This window comes from Oncorhynchus kisutch, linkage group LG18 (assembly GCF_002021735.2).
Source record: "Oncorhynchus kisutch isolate 150728-3 linkage group LG18, Okis_V2, whole genome shotgun sequence".
Taxonomy (NCBI): domain Eukaryota; kingdom Metazoa; phylum Chordata; class Actinopteri; order Salmoniformes; family Salmonidae; genus Oncorhynchus; species Oncorhynchus kisutch.
Window position 1 is genome coordinate 30947422 of NC_034191.2, and position 20282 is coordinate 30967703.

Consider the following 20282-nt stretch of genomic DNA (forward strand, 5'->3'; position numbering starts at 1 on the left):
CAGGACACCGAATAGGACAGGAGAAGTACTCCAGATATAACAAACTGACCCCAGCCCCCCGACACATAAACTACTGCAGCATAAATACTGGAGGCTGAGGCTGAGGATTCACAATCCATGTTTTCATTGTCTCAAGCCTTGAAAATCTTTATTTAACCTGTCAGGTGTTCCTATTGTTTGTACACTCTGTGTAGATCAAAGTATTCTCTAGCTGAGCATCCAGTGCTTTCTGTCTGACTGTCTGTCTCCGTGCTCCTCTTTGCCCTACTTGCTTTTTCACAGCCAAGTCCGCGTGCAAACAATTCAAATTCAACATGAAAATATTTGTCAACAGCTGCAAAGTCTAGACACTTTTTTTCCTTCTCGGAAACGGCCAAGCTCATTTCTTGTGTGCATCGGATGCAAATCGGGCAGCAAAAGCGAGATATCCGTGACAGGGCTGAGAGGGAAACCGAGAGACGCTGTTTAGATGAGGATGCAAATTGGTTCGGAACGGGAGGGAGAGAGGGATGTAGAGGAGGATGGAAGGATAGAGGTAGAGAGAGGAAGGGATGTAGAAACGCATGGAGAGAAAGACGTAGATATGGAGGGATAGGGGGAGCTAAGTAAACTCTGAAGGGAGATTTAGGGAGGGAGTGATAGAGAGAGCAGGCCGGGTCAGGTGACATGCTGACCTCTGGTGGGAGCCTTGGCTGGACTGGCCCGGGTGGATTTGCATTGATGGATCTTCTTTCCATGGGGCTGTCATGTATCAGTGCTCAGGCACATCACGCCCCAGTCATTAATCAAATCATGGCCCCATCTCGCTCTCTCGCTAGGCTAGCTATCTCTCTGCCAGACACTCTCCTCTCTCTCCCCCTCAGACAAGCAGATATCCAGGATGTGTTGAGGATATCGTCTTCTGCCCATGCATGGTTTTCACCACTTTCCATTCATCCCTGTCCTCTCCTTACTGACTGGCCTCTGAAGAGTTTGGCCTCTTAGATCCTTGGATTGAATAACGGAGGGGGGGATATGTGAGGGGGCGGGTGTAGTGGTCCAGTTAACAGCCACTGTAGCTCCACCAAAGTCAACTACACCTGTTCCTCTTTGGTTTGTCTGGGGTTAATGTGGTGCACGCAGACACAGAGAGAGAGAACGATTGAGAGAGGGAGAGGGGGGAGAGAGACAGAGAGAAGAAAAGGAGTTGGAAAGAGAGAGGGGCAGGTTGAAGTGTCCTGTTGGAAGGATGCTAAAATCATTAAGATTTTTTTCTTCCTCCTCTCCTACATTTAGGCCAGCTGTAGCACCATTATGGCTTTACAGGCTGCTTCCTGTTCAAATTCCTCTTATGTTTTCCTGCTCTTCCACACAAAAGGTGGCTGCGCTGGGGGTGTAGTGCTTTCGAAATGTGAAGGGCCCTTGAGAGCCCAGGGCCACTGTTTCCCTCTCGGGTTGGAGAGGCTCCGAGGCCAAGCGAGGAGGAGGGCTGCATTCCAAGTGGCACCCTATTCCCTACATTGTGCACTACCTTAGACCAGAGCCCCATGAGGCCTGGTTAAAAGTAGTGTACTATAAAGGGAATTTGGGTCCATTTGGGATGCAAACAAAGTTTGTATAACGTCCTGCTCTCCGAAGGCCCTGCTGTATTGTTGGGCCTCCACATCTAAATGGTCTCTTTTGATTAACACAAAGAAATTATTTGGCCCCACTAATGAAACGCAGAGAAACACTTTAATGATCTAAACCTCCTTCTCCCATCACTGCTTTGATTCCAATAATAATCCCAACCCTCTCCTTCTTTGTGCTGTTTTTGTAGCTTGTTTTCTTTTGTCTCTTTGTCCATGCCCCCCCTTATGCTTTTAAACTCAATGGTTGTCGCCTTTCAGATGCAACAATGGAGAAAGGAAAACATTCAGATGAAGATCATTGCGTTTTGGTGCGGAAGGTTATGCTGTTTTTCCGCGGTAGCACTTAAACTTGAATCTTTGCAAGACCACAGATTGTATTGTAAAATACATAATAGTATTTTCTAAGTTGAAGTGTGTCGTGATGGAGCGTAGAGCTTATGGAGTAAATGGTAAATCCTGTTTCCCTTATTGTCTTTAGTGAATGAGGATTATTTATATTGAACAAGTTATTGTGATTTAAGAATTATATAGAACTAATGAGAGTTATGATCAGCTCAACCATCATTCAGTGTTTTCCGTTCTGCTCAGATGACCTACATATTTACTACAGCTGAAAGTGGCACTTCATATTATATTCACTGTACAGCTTCAAAGGAATATATTCTGCGGATCATGAAATAGTGTCTCATCAAATAGTTCCAACTCAGCTGCTGAAACCAGGTGTGGTGGACATAAGAACCTGCCTGAGACGTTGGTGAAACCAGTTATGGTGTGGTGTTCATAAGAACCTGCCTGAGACGTTGGTGAAACCAGTTATGGTGTGGTGTTCATAAGAACCTGCCTGAGACGTTGCTGAAACCAGTTATGGTGTGGTGTTCATAAGAACCTGCCTGAGACGTTGCTGAAACCAGGTAGGTGTGGGGGACATAAGAACCTGCCTGAGACGTTGCTGAAACCAGGTAGGTGTGGTGGACATACGAACCTGCCTGAGACGTTGCTGAAACCAGTTATGGTGTGGTGTTCATAAGAACCTGCCTGAGACGTTGGTGAAACCAGTTATGGTGTGGTGGACATAAGAACCTGCCTGAGACGTTGCTGAAACCAGTTATGGTGTGGTGTTCATAAGAACCTGCCTGAGACGTTGCTGAAACCAGTTATGGTGTGGTGGACATACGAACCTGCCTGAGACGTTGGTGAAACCATTTATGGTGTGGTGTTCATAAGAACCTGCCTGAGACGTTGCTGAAACCAGGTAGGTGTGGGGGACATAAGAACCTGCCTGAGACGTTGCTGAAACCAGTTATGGTGTGGTGTTCATAAGAACCTGCCTGAGACGTTGCTGAAACCAGGTAGGTGTGGTGGACATAAGAACCTGCCTGAGACGTTGGTGAAACCAGTTATGGTGTGGTGTTCATAAGAACCTGCCTGAGACGTTGCTGAAACCAGTTATGGTGTGGTGGACATAAGAACCTGCCTGAGACGTTGCTGAAACCAGTTATGGTGTGGTGTTCATAAGAACCTGCCTGAGACGTTGGTTTTCACTGTAAAAATGTCTCTTATTTAACGTACACCTAATAGACTGGCATCACAACTCTGGCATCACTACTCCGACGAGCATCACTACTCTGGACGGTTCCGACTTAGAATATGTGGACAACTACAAATACCTAGGTGTCTGGTTAGACTGTAAACTCTCCTTCCAGACTCACATTAAGCATCTCCAATCCAAAATTAAATCTAGAATCGTCTTCCTATTTCGCAACAAAGCTTCTTTCACTCATGCTGCCAAACATACCCTTGTAAATCTGACTATCCTACCGATCCTTGACTTCGGCGATGTCATTTACAAAATAGCCTCCAACACTACTCAACAAATTGGATGCAGTCTATCACAGTGCCATCCATTTTGTCACCAAAGCCCCATATACTACCCACCACTGCAACCTGTTTGCTCTCGTTGGTTGGCCCTCGCCATATACCTGTCGCCAAACCCACTGGCTCCAGGTCATCTGTAAGTCTTTGCTAGGTAAAGCCCCACCTTATCTCAGCCCCCTGGTCACCATAGCAACACCCACCTCTAGCACCCGCTCCAGCAGGTATATTGCACTGGTCATCCCCAAAGCCAATTCCTGCTTTGGCTGCCTTTCCTTCCTGTTCTCTGCTACCAATGACTGGAACGAACTGCAAAAATCTCTGAAGCTGGAGACTTACAGTGGGGCAAAAAAGTATTTAGTCAGCCACCAATTGTGCAAGTTCTCCCACTTAAAAAGATGAGAGAGGCCTGTAATTTTCATCATAGGTACACTTCAACTATGACAGACAAAATGAGAAAAAAATCCAGAAAATCACATTGTAGGATTTTTTATGAATTTATTTGCAAATTATGGTGGAAAATAAGTATTTGGTCACTAACAAAAGTTTATCTCAATACTTTGTTATATACCCTTTGTTGGCAATGACAGAGGTCAAACGTTTTCTGTAAGTCTTCACAAGGTTTTCACACACTGTTGCTGGTATTTTGGCCCATTCCTCCATGCAGATCTCCTCTAGAGCAGTGATGTTTTGGGGGTGTTGCTGGGCAACACGGACTGGGCAACAACTCCCTCCAAAGATTTTCTATGGAGTTGAGATCTGGAGACTGGCTAGGCCAGGACCTTGAAATGCTTCTTACGAAGCCACTCCTTCGTTGCCCGGACGGTGTGTTTGGGATCATTGTCATGCTTAAAGACCCAGCCACGTTTCATCTTCAATGCCCTTGCTGATGGAAGGAGGTTTTCACTCAAAATCTCACGATACATGGCCCCATTCATTCTTTCCTTTACACGGACCTTTATCCAAAAATGTTCCTTTTTTCCCAAAATATTATTTTTGTATGCGAAATAGCTCCCGTTTGTTCGTCACGTTTGGCTGAGAAATCGACCGGAAAATGCGGTCACTACAACGCCAAACTTTTTACCAAATTAGCTCCATAATATCGACAGAAACATGGCAAACGTTGTTTAGAATCAATCCTCAAGGTGCTTTTCACATAACAATTCGTTAATATATCCGTCGGGACAATTGGTTTCTCATAAGAAGCGATTGAAAAAATGGCTACTTGTGTACTTTACGCAAGATTTTCTGTGGGAGCCATCATGTGACCACTTGCTAAATGTGGTCCCATGCGGCTATTCTTCAACATAAATGCGTAAAAAGACGTCACAATGCTGTAGACACCTTGGGGAATACGTAGAAAACATAAGCTCATTCACAGCCATATAAGGAGTCATTGGCATGAAGCGGTTTCAAAAAATGCGGCACTTCCTGATTGGATTTTTATCTGGGTTTCGCCTGTAACATCAGTTCTGTTGCACTCACAGACAATATCTTTGCAGTTTTGGAAACGTCAGAGTGTTTTCTATCCAAAGCTGTCAATTATATGCATAGTCGAGCATTTCTTCGTGACAAAATATCTTGTTTAAGACGGGAACGTTTTTTATCCAAAAATGAAAATACTGCCCCCTAGTTACAAAAGGTTAAAGAAGTTGTTACAGATCTGTGAGAGCCAGAAATCTTGCTTGTTTGTAGGTGACTAAATACTTATTTTCCACCATAATTTGCAAATAAATTCATTAAAAATCCTACAATGTGATTTTCTGGATTTTATTTTCTCATTTTGTCTGTCATAGTTGAAGTGTACCTATGATGAAAATTACAGGCCTCTCATCTTTTTAAGTGGGAGAACTTGCACAATTGGTGGCTGACTAAATAATATTTTGCCCCACTGTATATCTCCCTCACTATAAGCATCAGGTGTCAGAGCAGTTTACTGATCACTGCACCTGTACACAGCCCATCTGTAAACAGCCCACCCAACTACCTCATCCCCATATTCTTTTTTTGCTGTTTTGCACCCCAGAATCTCTACTTGCACGTCATCTGCACATCTATCACTCCATTGTTAATGCTAAATTGTAATTATTTCACCACTATGGCCTATTTATTGCCTTATCTCCCTAATCTTACTACATCTGCACACACTGTATATTGATTTTGCTATTGTGTTATTGACTGTACATTTGTTTATCCCATGTGTAACTCTGTGTTGTTTTTGTCACACTGCTTTGCTTTATCTTGGCTACGTCGCAGTTGTATACTGGCCTAACTGGTTAAATAAAGGTGAAATAAAAATAAACATGCAACAGTTGTACTCATAGGAATGAAGGTATTCTACATTACTGCTTTGATATGTACAATTAGTTCTTAAATGTAATGTATTTGCACAGTTTGAGAGAGTAAGGGACACATTCTCGAAGTCAACTAAGCCTGCAGTGAGCAAGCATCAAGTCTTTGTGTGTGTGTTTGTCATTCTCAAACAACATGTTCCCTCTCTGATGTAGCTCTTTGAGGCAGTTAGATGTGGTGCCCTTTGACATGGCCTGATTGTGTTTAGCTTGGGCTCCACTCAGATGAGAGAGGTGTGTGAGTCCTGTTGATTAGGTCTGATTAACCTACTGGGTACTAGTTGCTCTGAGGCGCCGCATCTTTAGCTGGTTATCTCCAATCAGGGCCATGGCTCCTGCAAGGCCTTGGACCCCAGGTGTCTGTGGGGGGGGGGGGACTTCAGGATATATGTTTCATCATACATTGATGAAGTTTTGCATGGTTACTTTCAGAGTATTAGACTTGGACTATAAAATAGGACGTGTATAAAATATTTTCTCTCTCTTTGTGCAGCTAAACTCACCAGCCAGGAGTCTTACAACAACTTCACCAACAACAACATGGGTAACCCTCGTCTGTCCCCTCTGCCCAGCCTCACCATAGTGCTGCCCCTGGCACAGATCAAACAGCCCATGACCCTGGGCACCATGACCAAGCGCTCCGGGTGAGTCGTCCTGCCCTGCATCCAGCCATGTGTTGTTACTGTATACCAAGCCTGTACCATTCACATTCTGTCCATCTAACTACTCACTACTATTGATCTGAAGTAGCCTTTACGACTCAGTCTGTCCTCCTTTGGCCACCGCCATTGATCTGTTGATTTGCTGTTCATCTGCATCTGTTATGAACCCATTGGATCTGCAAGAAACATCCACATATTATATCCAGCCTTGGTTGGAGTATGTTGCCAGTCTGTCTCTATGTACAGCTACACTACAGTATAGCTACATGTCGCTATGGAAACATTTCCCAGTGGGTCTCTCTCTCAGGCAGTATCTGTGCGTGTCAGTGTGTCCTCTCCCTCTCCTCTCCCTTGGTCAGTCACGCTATGACTAAGTCTGTAGTTTTAAGAGGCGGTGAGTCAGAGGAGAGAGACTGCACCTTGTGAACTTCATTTACATACAGGTGGCATCACAATTATGGCTGGATTTTAATATTTTCATTTAAATGTCATTTTCCTGTCATGTTTGAATGGGACATGTTGTGATGATGGAAGCAGCAGGCAACTGGGGTTTCTTCCCAATGATATTAGATCACTTCAGTTGTGTATAAAGACACTCGACATCTGAGCCTGGTGGTTAGAAACACACCATCATTAGTTTGATTCATCTGCACGATTATTACAAGGGATTTGTTTTATGGTGAAAGGAAAACCTATTTTTTTTGCATAATGCCCTACTTAGCAAAACACAGTAGGTAGAAAGGAGAGATTTGAGAGTGTAACTGGCAGGTCATCCTTCTGGAGGATAACTCCTAAACTGGCTAGTTGAAATGTTTTGAATTAAAACTGATCGGCTGATTTACCCTTTCTGTCTGTCTCTGTCAGTCAGTGTGCCAGTATCCTTTCACTCTCAAATAGACATGTAAAACCTTTTCACCAGTTCTCCTCTCTACTCTATCTATTCAAGTAAAAACAACAGCAAAGTCACCCCAAAAAATATCCTGTCCTACTCAAGTCAAACCTGTACATTAAACATAGCTATCCGTCCATCCTTAACTCCCATCTTTCCATCTGTCTGTCCTTCCACTACCAGAGAGAGGACATCAGGGGCGAGCTAATGAAGCTAGACAGGCAGCTGTGCATCCCTCTCCTGCCCTGCACCAGACCCCCTGCATGTACACGCACACACACAGGTGGCAGGTTGGGCCCTTGAAGTGAGGGGTGATATCAAGTGCGTTCACACAGACTTGTGCAGGAGTATCCAGGCACCATCTGTTTGTCTGTGTGTGCGTGCGAACGGGAAATCCGGCAGCTGTATTTACACCTGTGTGAGCAGATACCCGTTGGCAGAGTGGCAGAGCAACACACCAGCTGGTTAACCTACATTCTCATGGCCTGTCTGTCTGCAACGCACTCCAGTGCATCACACACACCATTGCCCCGTAGAGTGCTCCTGGGGGAAGCCACCACAGTCTTTGTTCTGCCCCGCAGAGTGCTCCTGGGGGAAGCCACCACAGTCTTTGTTCTGCCCCGCAGAGTGCTCCTGGGGGAAGCCACCACAGTCTTTGTTCTGCTCCGCAGAGTGCTCCTGGAGGAAGCCACCACAGTCTTTGTTCTGCCCCGCAGAGTGCTCCTGGGGGAAGCCACCACAGTCTTTGTTCTGCCCCGCAGAGTGCTCCTGGGGGAAGCCACCACAGTCTTTGTTCTTCCCCGCAGAGTGCTCCTGGGGGAAGCCACCACAGTCTTTGTTCTGCCCCCAGAGTGCTCCTGTGGGAAGCCACCACAGTCTTTGTTCTGCCCCGCAGAGTGCTCCTGGGAGAAGCCACCACAGTCTTTGTTCTGCTCCGCAGAGTGCTCCTGGAGGAAGCCACCACAGTCTTTGTTCTGCCCCGCAGAGTGCTCCTGGGGGAAGCCACCACAGTCTTTGTTCTGCCCCGCAGAGTGCTCCTGGGGGAAGCCACCACAGTCTTTGTTCCACACAGAGCACCCGTCCTATTCCAACCTACTTTATGCTCTCCTAAGGGACCTGACCAGTCATTCCTAACAGAGAATGACCGATATGGATTTTTTTTTAGGGCCGATACCCGATTTTTGGGGCTTAAGTAAGTGGATGGCCGATATATTCAGTATCGTGACATTTGAACATTTGGATGACACAATTTCCCGAAGATGGACATGTATGCATTAATGCATCAATTTTAAAATCAAACAATACATTTGACTTTGTTTATACCAATCTTAATACTTAACAACATAATGATAATACTTTTATTTGAATGGTTCATCTCTTGATTAACTGGGCAAATGAAGATGGTGTAGGCATACTCACAATACAGGTGAATGCATACTCAATAGGAGTGTGTGCATGCAGTGAGTTATTGAGCTTGTTTTGGATGAGTCTATGTTGCTACAGATGACAAACGGTCTATTTGCCTTCTGCTACTATGATAACTAGGTCAATGGCAACAAAATTTGCTACCAAGCCATTAATGCACGTAATATCTAACAAAGAAAGTGAGGGTAGGAAAACAGATGAAGAAACTATGCACGTTCTGTTTTATTGAGAACGCACGCACACACACACGCTGATCTACAGCTTTCTTGGTCCATAAACATGCAGGAAGATTCTTAGGTAGTTAAACCTATTGCCAACATTTATTTAGGCATTTTAAAACACTTCCTCCTTCCCCTATTGCGACAACCATCTAATCCGACTATCAACTGTCAATTTACAGATACGATTGTGGCTGGTCAGATTGGCACACCAGTAAATCGCTAACTTTTAACTAAGTAAGGCTAAGTTTGGGCTCGTTGCCCAAAATGGTGCATGTTCAAAATTATAACCAGCTACCGTTAGCTAGCTACGTTGACGATTAGCTCCTATGTTTATCTAGCCAACTAGCTAGAATAGAACACCGCAGATTAAAGGATTAGTTATCATAATCTTTGCTAACAGGTCACATTTGGGCAACGAGCTAGCTACCTTTCTTATTTCATTCATGTCCTGGCACGTTGACACAAGCCTTATTATTAGTGAATTAACTAAATATTTGCAACAGGAGTTCAATTTTGGTCACTGTCAATTTATAAAGTTCTGAAACTGCACCTTTCTGTTGGAGAATGAGCTAGCTTGCTTCTGATTTTCCCAGCTATATATTCCTCGGCATTGTGCAGTGCTCGTGGTTTAGCCAGTCAGTGGCGGCTGACATAGCAGCAGTTTTGCTATGTTGAGGGACTATCGGCATAGAGAGGAGCCGATAGACTAGAAAAGACCAGTATCAGCCTGATGTATCGGTTCGGCCGATTATCGACGTTTTCTCATTAGTAAGAGCCCAGAACTGGAGCTGAAGACTTTCAACAGTTTGCTTCCATCAGAACAAGCCATTAGGAGTAAGGGAGGAGAAAGGACCCCCCCCCCCCCCCCCCCCCCCCCCCCTATCTGTCGGAGTTGTTCCGGTTGTTTCTGTGTTTGGAGGGAGGGGAAGAGAGGAGATGGGATGTCCCCCTGTGATGCACAGCATCCTGCCCCGATAACCTCCACCAGACGAGGGCAGGGTTCCAGGGTTAGGGAGCAGACAGAGCTGGATCCAAGACTCTGGGACTCCTCAAAGTCACTACAGGGATGTGGGCTCTCTCCCCACTGTGTACATGGGTTCAGATAGTATTTGTTTTTTTTGTGTTGATTTGAGTGAGCATTGCTATAGATCCAGATGGGCAGGGTTTGTAGTTTTGGGACCATTGGGCAAAGAAAGCTCAATTAAATACTATATGAACCCAGGTCTTTAGTACAGTGAGAATGGTGGAGGAAGTGACCCCCACATGACCCCTGGTTTGCTGTCGGACATATTTGGCAGAAGTCTGAGAGACAGAAGCTGTGTTCGGATACTCATACTAACCGCACTAACCCCACTATTTGTGATGTGAATTGAGTGTATAGAGTATGCTTATTGATCATAGTATGGATATAGTTACTATGCCAAAAGTGGTGGGCACTATTTCCGTGCTTTTAGGGCCCATAATGCAATTCTTCCAAAAATGGGCGTGGCTTCACAACATTTTCAGATTTGATGAAAATGGCGGAAAATATGCAGCCGAAGTCCGAAGGTGGATACAAATTCATTGCTTTATTAACTAATTATGACAAAGGTTAAGAAATAAAGTAATGACTTTTCAAGTAAATTATGTTACACATTGTTATGTTGGCTGACAATTTGTTAGCTACGCTATCTTTACGAACCGCAATGCATTATAGCAGTAGGTACCTAACATTAGTTGGCTACTATTATTCACATCATTCTTAGCTAAGGGGTTCAGTCATTGTGCGTTTCAATGGACATTCTTCATTCTGGCAATCTACTCCGATTTCAGAGCACTCTCGCGCTGAATAACTGATTCATTTACGAATGCCCAACACCCGTTGAATATGGCCGGTGTCGGCAACAAAAACAGCGTAATCAACTCTGCTAGGGTTTGTAAAATGGTCAGCATGAGGTGTTCTGTGTCATTTGTGTCTATAAGTAGCTAGCCAACGTTAGCCAGTTTGCTTTGGTGCTTCACTGCCGTTGAACGCTCGGATCAACACTACTCCACGGCCAGAGCGTCCAGTGTGCGCAATGAACACTCCAAATTTATGAAAGGACAATCTGACAGCGCTCTGGATTTACCACGCCCAGAGCGCACTGTGCATAGCAGCAGCATCAACTTCCGGTAGACAGGCGAAGCTAGCTTTAGTACGCTCAACTGAAACGATACCTACCGTTCATTTACAACTGAGGTGGGCAATTCCAGTCCTTGAGGGCCTGATTGGCATCACAGTTTTGCCCCAGCCAACACACCTGACTCCAATAATTAACTAATCATGATCTTCAGTTTAGAATGACATTTGATTAATCAGCTGTGTTTGCTAGGGATGGAGAAAAAGTGTGACGCCAATCATGCCCTTGAGAACTAGAGTTTCCACCCCTGGTTTACAGTATACTAAAATGAACTAATAGTGTGTAGTATATACTCATTAGGTATGTAGTATACAGTATGTTAGTATGGGTATTCGAACACAGCTAGAGAAACATTTTAATGTTTAACATTTTAATGTTTTGGTTGTTTCAATCCTGGAGTGTATAGCTAGCAAAGTATGCTCAAAGCTGAACCGCACTCAGACAGAGAATTTACAACACGTGTTTGAAATGAAACGATGAAATTAAGTGACCTGGTGTGAATCCCACTGATGGGTATTATCCTCTAATGCAGACAGAGATGGAGAGAGCAAGAGAAACTGAGAGAGTGGGCCCTCCTGACCTTCCACAGACAGGCAGAACAGATTACTATTATACGTGTGTACAGTTGGAGCAGCTAGCCACCTGCCAGCCCATTGTCTGTTAGAGCTCTAATGAGAAAAGCACTGAGAAGACATGAGCTTTAAGAGCATAACAGCAGCTAGCGAGCATTGTGGCACCAGGCCTTCAGCACACACAGCACTGCGTGTGGAACGTGTCACACGCTAAACCATTTGCACAAATCACCCTCTTCTCTCTTTAATGGCACTAGCGGAGCAGCGTTAAGGTCCACGGGTTAAGAGTTGAATGTGTGAACGATTACTCCATGGGAGTGGGGTCGCTAACCTCCCAGGTCGATTTATCACTATCTCTCTCTCTCTCCCCTCATCCGCTGTTCCTCTCTATCCAGCCATTCGCCAGCTTTGATTCTTAGTGTTTCTGTGTGTTCTCAACAGAGTCGTAATGCAAGCATTAGCTAGCATGTTTGGAGACAATCTATTTTTATATAAGTAGGGCTTTTACAGTGTTTTCCATTAGCGCACCGGCTTATGACCAGGAAACACAGCAAAGAGGAAGAGGTGAGTCTGTCCAAAATGAGCCCAATGCGTTTCTATGGGCATATTTTGTACCTAAGAGTGTCACCTGCCTTTGGGACAATGTTAGGGTGGAGACATGAGCATCTTGTCATTAAATACAGATCTCTGGTTGCAGTTTAATGTCTTTCCATGGAGGAGTGGAGGAGTGGCATGATGCTCGTGAATAGGGTCTTACATTGAGAGTATCTTCATCATGATACCATCGTGATAGTGATCTATATTTTCAAAAGCGTGTTCATATTTCACGACCTCCGAGGGCTTTTGGAGTTGCCTATATGCGATTGAGCAAAATAATAGGCATACACTTGATTTAGGCAACACTATAGCATGCTAAATGTTTCTGCTCAGTGATCGATGAGCAAACGAATAATGTCCTATACCACCTCTATTTATCTGCCCAGCCGGAGAATTAACCAAATATACAGACAGAGATTCAGTCAAACAAAATCACATCGATTGACAAATTACAGGCTTTTGTTTGAGAGTAGGCCCAGGCTACTAAACAACTGAGTGAAGAGCAACATAATCTACTTGTTAAGCCACATAGCATGCGGGGACACTGTGCTAATCAGTGCTAGTAAATGAGCCAGTAAGATGATCATGAGCAGCACTCACCTCAATTTAGCTAACGTTTCCACAACCTAATTTTAGCCTAACCAATACCCAAATGGAGTGCCCAAGCTAGTCTCAAAACAGTGCCAAATGTTGCTGAAATAGTTGACCACACACTGGTAGGTCCACACATTTGAAATGTATTAGAACTATTGGATGACTATTGGATGACTCAATAAGCATTGAGCAACAATTTGATGCCTTCAATTGCATTAGCCTACTTTATTCCAATATTTTTGTCATTCAGTGATATTTATTCCCACAGTTATTCTTTATGGATCCATCTAGTTGTGCTTAAGAAAACAGTGTGAAGGACAATGCGAAGAGATGGGACCATCAAGAACTTAAGAACGCAGTGCATGCCAATGCTGCCTCAGCATTACGGCTGCGTTTCATACTAAGCTGTAGGCAGACCTTTACTGCAATCATGACTAGGTTGATTTGAAGAAATACAAGTTTAGGCTTTGATACCGGCAACACCTTTTCAGATATAAACAAAAGGTGTAAAAAGTTGGCAGGATGCTAAAGTTGTCGAGGAAACGTCTCAGTATGAAAGGTGTATTATAAAATAGTCCTGATCAAATAGACCTAGACAATATCTATAACAACTGACTTCATCCAATGTTATGTCATTCTACACAATACCACAACTCATTTCTCCAATCTGGGAGGCAAAGTATTCAATCATTTCGCTGTGTATTTCAGATGGAATCAACGCATTAGAATGTACCAGAGGCCACCAAAATAGACTTCCTATGGCAATATTTTTCAACCCCCCCACACACACAGGGATGCCTGGCTCGCTACTTGTTTTATTTGGCTTTCTACTCTATGTACTTAGAGCGTTGGACTAGTAACCGGAAGGTTGCAAGTTCAAACCCACGAGCTGACAAGGTACAAATCTGTCGTTCTGCTCCTGAACAGGCAGTTAACCCACTGTTCCTAGGCCGTCATTGAAATTAAGAATTTGTTCTTAACTGACTTGCCTAGTTAAATAAAGGTAAAATAAAATAAAAACCTTGTGGAAAACACTGCCTATACTCTATATCACATGTCATTTGTGTTCTAATCTTTTATATTGTCAGTGCGTGTGGAAACTATACGCCTAGTTTTATCAGTTTTTTTTGTTAAAGAAATGATGTTTCTGACCTACTATCGACATCACACCATAACCATCTAGAACAGACTGCCTGCATGGCTTTAACTACATTCTATTCTCTCTATCCAGGGTCCGAACTTTAAGAAATAAGAAAAAGTGCTACATGCATTATTTTTTACCCAAGATCCAGTACAGGCTTGTTCCATTGAGACCTGTAACACTATCTATCTGTATCCTATCAGCCACCATCCATTCACCAAGCAGGAGGCTAGCAGGGTGCCAGTGTTTAAGTGCTTCACATGGGGGTAAAGTACATCAGCGATGCCAGCCTCCCAGTGCCAGTGAAGGCACAATTAAGGCCAAGGCCCGATGGTCATGGTCTTGTTAAGATGTTGAACTACCCCCCACCCGCCCATGCTGGTTGGCTAGCTTTTGAATGTAATTGAACCATGCCCGTGTTATGTTAGGTACTGGCTAAACCCTATCCATGCTGTTAGGCTAGCCACTAGCTTTTGGATATCTGTGTAACTTCCGGCCCATGCTGTTTGACTACTGGCTAAATGTGTTCGAACAAACATAACAGGACTAGAGTTAGCATAGCCAAGACCAACTGGTCCTGTTAAACTGACGCCATGTCCTGCTGTTAGGCTAGCTACCGGAGAACCGTGTTGTTTGTCTAGCCACCAGCTAACCCTTTAACCATGCTGTTTGTCTACTGGCTAAAATGTGTTTGAGCCAACATAACAGGACCCCCACCGCCATTGCTCACCCAAAGTCCATCCACTCAGACCAAGGTCTCTTCCTTAAAAGGAAAACACTGGTCTCCACTCAACAGTAGTCTCCAGTCTCCCAATGACCACCTCAGTAAAAAGTTGACTTTGTGTTATATTGTTTCTTTGTTTCTCTTCGTCTAAGTAACCTCTCTCCTCCTCTCTTCTCCTCCTCTCTCCTCCTCTCTCCTCCTCTCTCCACCTCTCTCCTCCTCTCTCCACCTCTTTCTACCTCTCTCCACCTCTCTCCTCCTCTCTCCACCTCTCTCCTCCTCTCTCCACCTCTCTCCTCCTCTCTCCTCCTCTCTCCACCTCTTTCCACCTCTCTCCTCCTCTCTCCACCTCTCTCCACCTCTCTCCACCTCTCTCCACCTCTCTCCACCTCTCTCCACCTCTCTCCTCCTCTCTCCACCTCTCTCCTCCTCTCTCCTCCTCTCTCCACCTCTCTCCACCTCTCTCCACCTCTCTCCACCTCTCTCCACCTCTCCACCTCTCTCCACCTCTATCCTGCTCTCTCCACCCCTCTCCTCCTCTCTCCTCCTCTCTCCTCCTCTCCACCTCTCTCCTCCTCTCTCCTCCTCTCTCCCTCTCTCTCCTCCTCTCTCCCTCTCTCTCCCTCTCTCTCCTCCTCTCTCCTCCTCTCTCCACCTCTCCACCTCTGCTCCTCTCTCCACCTCTCTCCACCTCTCTCCTCCTCTCTCCACCTCTCTCCACCTCTCTCCACCTCTCTCCTCCTCTCTCCACCTCTCTCCACCTCTCTCCACCTCTCTCCTCCTCTCTCCACCTCTCTCCTCCTCTCTCCACCTCTCTCCTCCTCTCTCCTCATATCTCTGGGCTAATGCAGATAGTCCACTGCCCTACTACTCTACACACACACACAGTGCCGTGCTAGTCTGGAGAGATTCAGACAGATGCCCCGTCCCTCCGCAGCAGATAATAAAAATAAGTGGCGTGCCGTGCTTTGATTGGCCAGTGGCCTTGACTACCTCCCAAATGGCACCCTATATAGTGCACTACTTTTGACAAGGCTCCATAGGGTTCTGGTCAAAGGTTGTACACTATAATGGGAATGGGGTGCCATTTGAGAGTTACTGCCATACTGATGTGGTGTGCTGTGTTCAGGGACAAAGTTCAGTCTCATCTGGCCATTATTACTGTGGGGAAAAGGCTGTTTACTGTAAACTGTTTACAGAGGTCTGTCACTATCTCTGAACATGCAGGGTAAACACAGGAACACACTCCCACTCCTAATGGCTCGTAAACACTGGCCCGGGGAATACACACACACTCAAAAAAAGACCACCGGACACACACTCGCCCACACCCTCAGACGCTTGCAAACACACACGAATACTCACAGACAATTCACAAACAAATTCACACTCACCCGGAAAAAGTCATATCCAGACATATGATGTTCTTCTCAAACAAAGTAATTGTGCTGCAGTATACCTTATCCATAAACCCACAAGGTTTAATTGGCATTGGAACAAAGTTGATCAAACGTGATTTTATATGACTGATCCTGTAGGGCATATCTGATTCCTTCAACAATCTAAGCAAAGTTAAGATTCCCTTTTTTGTCTTCTCTTTAACCCATTACACTCATATCCGCATCCTGGTTGAAAACGGCAGCTTTGGGCTCTGATAAGTGCCTTAATTTAGAACGCAGTGGCTGTTCAGTAACATGCTATAAATGACGTCAGCGCTCAGGGTCTCCGCTTCACAGCTCTGAATGGGTTTTGACTCACAACGTTTTGTCTGAGTGAGGGACATGTGGTAAATTAAGAAGACTCAAAGCATCTTGAAAGATGAGACATTGAGAATTATAATAAATACCAGTTTGATGTCATACGAGCAAGCCAAATGTGCACTTTACATTTCCATATTATGAAACTCATGTCAAATACAGTGTCAATGTTTATGATCACTATTTGTGATGTACTGTAGAGTTCCAAGATGACATGGCGTAACACCCTGGGTTGTTCTGAACAGAATGAGCCCATGTTTTGTCCTTTGTGAAGGGCGTCTGCCATGGAACACGCATCTGAATGTACTCATGACTACTTTCTATGGTCACCAGAATTACAATCTGAATTGCCCTGTGAAAGCCTAACACTGTAAGATCGTATTTTATAACTTATCTAGTCATGTTGGCAATATAACAGGCTTTCAAATGATGCCCACCTCAACCAGATTGTGATTTATAATGGTCCGTTTTGGGATTGCGTAAACAACAACAGTAATTGTGTGATTGCAGGGTTGTGTTCCAAACAAAACAACTACAAGTGTGCTTGCTGTAGTTCCTCAACGTCACAGCGAGGAGAGCTTAAAAAAACACCTAACACGGAACCCAAACCGGCTGTGCATGTGCGCCATCGTGCATATATTTATTTTGTCCCCCCACACCAAATGCGATCACGACACGCAGGTTAAAATATCAAAACAAACTCTGAACCAATGACATTAATTTGGGGACAGGTCGAAAAGTATTAAACATTTATGGCAATTAAGCTAGTTAGCTTGCACTTGCTAGCTAATTTGTCCTGGGATATAAACATTAGGTTGTTATTTTACCTGAAATGCATACGGTCCTCTACTCTGACAATTAATCCATACATAAAAACGGTCAACCGAATAGTTTCTAGTCATCTCTCCTCCTTCCAGGCTTTTTCATTGTTTAACTTATATGGTGATTGGCATCTAAACCTTCATACTATTACCACGACAACCGGCAACAGTTTGTCTTTCAATCACCCACGTGGGTATAACCAATGAGGAGATGGCACGTGGGTACCTGCTTCTATAAACCTTTGAGGAGATGGGAGAGGCAGGACTTGCAGCGCGATCTGCGTCAGAAATAGGCATGACTTCTATTTTAGCCCTTGGCAACGCAGACGCTCGTGAGCAGTGTGGGTGCAATAATTGAATAACACAGATTCCTACATTTCAGACTCCATGCGATGCGAGCGTTGTATTCAGGGTTGACTTTTCTTTGAGTCATAAAAATACATTGAAATGACTTAGGAACTGTGACCACTTGGAGACACCAGTTAGTCCTCTCACTCAAACCCTTGTCATTGTTTTATGTTGCACCTACTCCATATTTTCCAGGAAAAGCGGTGAATTGCACAAAATCAGCAGTGTAATGTTTGGATTCTTGTGTCAGGTGAACTGTTGTCCTCAACTTTGGTCTAATAATTTTCCCATCATCTTTAAACTCTTACCTTTAAATTGCTACCATGCTTATGCATATGCTTTTCATATTTCTTCTGGAAGAAACATTTCAATTTAGCCGTGTCCATATAGGCCAATTCCCCCGAGTGTAAAGGGGTAAGATATATATAAAAATTGAAATGCCTTGTTTCAATGTCTGAACAGCATACGATGATTTATCGTCAGTACTTTGTATTACTTATTCATACTCTTTCCTTAAAAGAAAGAGAAGAAAAAAAGTTGATTAATAGCTAAAAGGAAAAGTATGCTAGTACACTTCCTCTGCCAAAAGTATGGTACAACACACACTGAGACAAGCACACACACATACGTATGGTACTGCACTTTACAGAATGGTCTGAGTTGTTGAGGCAGGTCCCAGGTTTCAGATCAGTTCTAACACGGACAGTTTGCTTCCTGCTTTATGTGTCTTGTAGGCTTAAACAGACAGGTCAAAAATGTAAGATGAAAAGTGTCTCTGTCCTAGGCTGACTGGCTAATAATGGTTTTTCCATCTATCTCTTCTTTGTGTGTCTCTCCCTCCCCCATGAAGACCTTACCTCTTTGGGGCTGGATGTTTTGCCATTAAAACTCCATGGTGAGTTTCCCTCCTCACTACCTACCTACCAGCATGCTCTGTTGTTGCTCTGTCCTGGCTCAAGACAACATCAAATGGCACCCTATTCTTTATTTAGTGCACTACTTCTGGCCACATGGGCCCTGATCAGAAGAATTGCACTTAATAGACAATGAGGTGCCATTTGGGACGCAGTCAGTGACGTCCCATCTTTTCATTCTGTCTGAGTATAATGAGTGTATTTTCAACACGTTCTGTCAGTTTGTCCAGTCGTCATCCCTGAGGAAAACACCATGAAAGTTGTTCTCTTTTTTTGACACTCCTTCCCCCCCATTTTTAGTTCTGCAAAGTGTTTGATTTTCTTTCCTTGAAGTGGATTTGAGTGATCACAAGATGATCGTATAAATCTGACGTCAAGATTCACACCAAACAACAATTTAATTCCACATAAGCTGTCTATGGAATTGGGATACTGTTTTGATTTCTGGATCACTTTTTATGGAGGGGTAAACTCACAAACCCAGAAGTATGTTGTAACATCACTGGAACCTTCTTGTCTGGCTCCTTGTGGTCTATTTAAAACCCACCACTTCTTCATGACGGTGACCGAGCTCACTCTGTCTCGCTCGATCGCTCCCTCTCTCTCTCGCTCCCTCTCTCTCTCGCTCCCTCTGTCTGTCTCGCTCGCTCCTACTCTCTCTCCCCCTCAAATCAAATCAAATGTATTTATATAGCCCTTCGTACATCAGCTGATATCTCAAAGTGCTGTACAGAAACCCAGCCTAAAACCCCAAACAGCAAGCAATGCAGGTGTAGAAGCACGGTGGCTAGGAAAAACTCCCTAGAAAGGCCAAAACCTAGGAATAAACCTAGAGAGGAACCAGACTATGAGAGGTGGCCAGTCCTCTTCTGGTTGTGCCGGTGGAGATTATAACAGAACATGGCCAAGATGTTCAAATGTTCATAAATGACCAGCATGGTCAAATAATAATAATCACAGTAGTTGTCGAGGGTGCAGCAAGTCAGCACCTCAGGAGTAAATGTCAGTTGGCTTTTCATAGCCGATCATTAAGAGCATCTCTACCACTGCTGTCTCTAGAGAGTTGAAAACAGCAGGTCTGGGACAGGTAGCACGTCCGGTGAACCGGTCAGGATTCGCTCGCTCGCTCGTTTCCCTCCCTCTCTCCCTTTCTCCCTCTCTCTAGCTCCCTCCCTCTCTCTCTCTCTCTCTCTGGCTCCCCTCCCCTCTCTCTGGCTCCCTCCCTCTCTCTGGCTCCCTCCTTCTCTCTGGCTCCCTCCCTCTCTCTGGCTCCCTCCCTCTCTCCCTCCCTCTCTCCCTCTCTCTGGCTCCCTCCCTCTCTCTGGCTCCCTCCCTCTCTCTGGCTCCCTCCCTCTCTCTGGCTCCCTCCCTCTCTCTGGCTCCCTCCCTCTCTCTGGCTCCCTCCCTCTCTCTGGCTCCCTCCCTCTCTCTGGCTCCCTGGCTCTCTGGCTCTCTGGCTCTCTGGCTCTCTGGCTCTCTGGCTCTCTGGCTCTCTGGCTCTCTCTGGCTCTCTCTGGCTCTCTCTGGCTCTCTCTGGCTCTCTCTGGCTCTCTCTGGCTCTCTCTGGCTCTCTCTGGCTCTCTCTGGCTCTCTCTCTCTCTCTCTCTCTGGCCTCTCACCCCCTC

General features: G+C 44.8%; 1 protein-coding gene across 8 annotated transcripts in view; it reads left to right on the forward strand.

Annotated features, from left to right (window-relative positions):
• The window catches only part of LOC109875543 (breast carcinoma-amplified sequence 3-like), a 314869-nt gene that overhangs the window by 88322 nt on the left and 206265 nt on the right, over positions 1-20282 (forward strand). For 6 of the 8 annotated variants that reach the window (XR_004203964.1, XM_031795791.1, XM_031795790.1 and 3 more), the window contains exons 16-17: positions 6327-6477; positions 18594-18638. Coding sequence is in view for 7 of the 8 variants with exons in the window: in XM_031795791.1 (XP_031651651.1) it covers positions 6327-6477; positions 18594-18638 (196 nt within the window). In the remaining variant the exon portion in view is untranslated. The remainder of the gene's footprint in view (positions 1-6326; positions 6478-18593; positions 18639-20282) is intronic. The other 2 variants (XM_031795793.1, XM_031795795.1) reach the window with 1 other exon arrangement.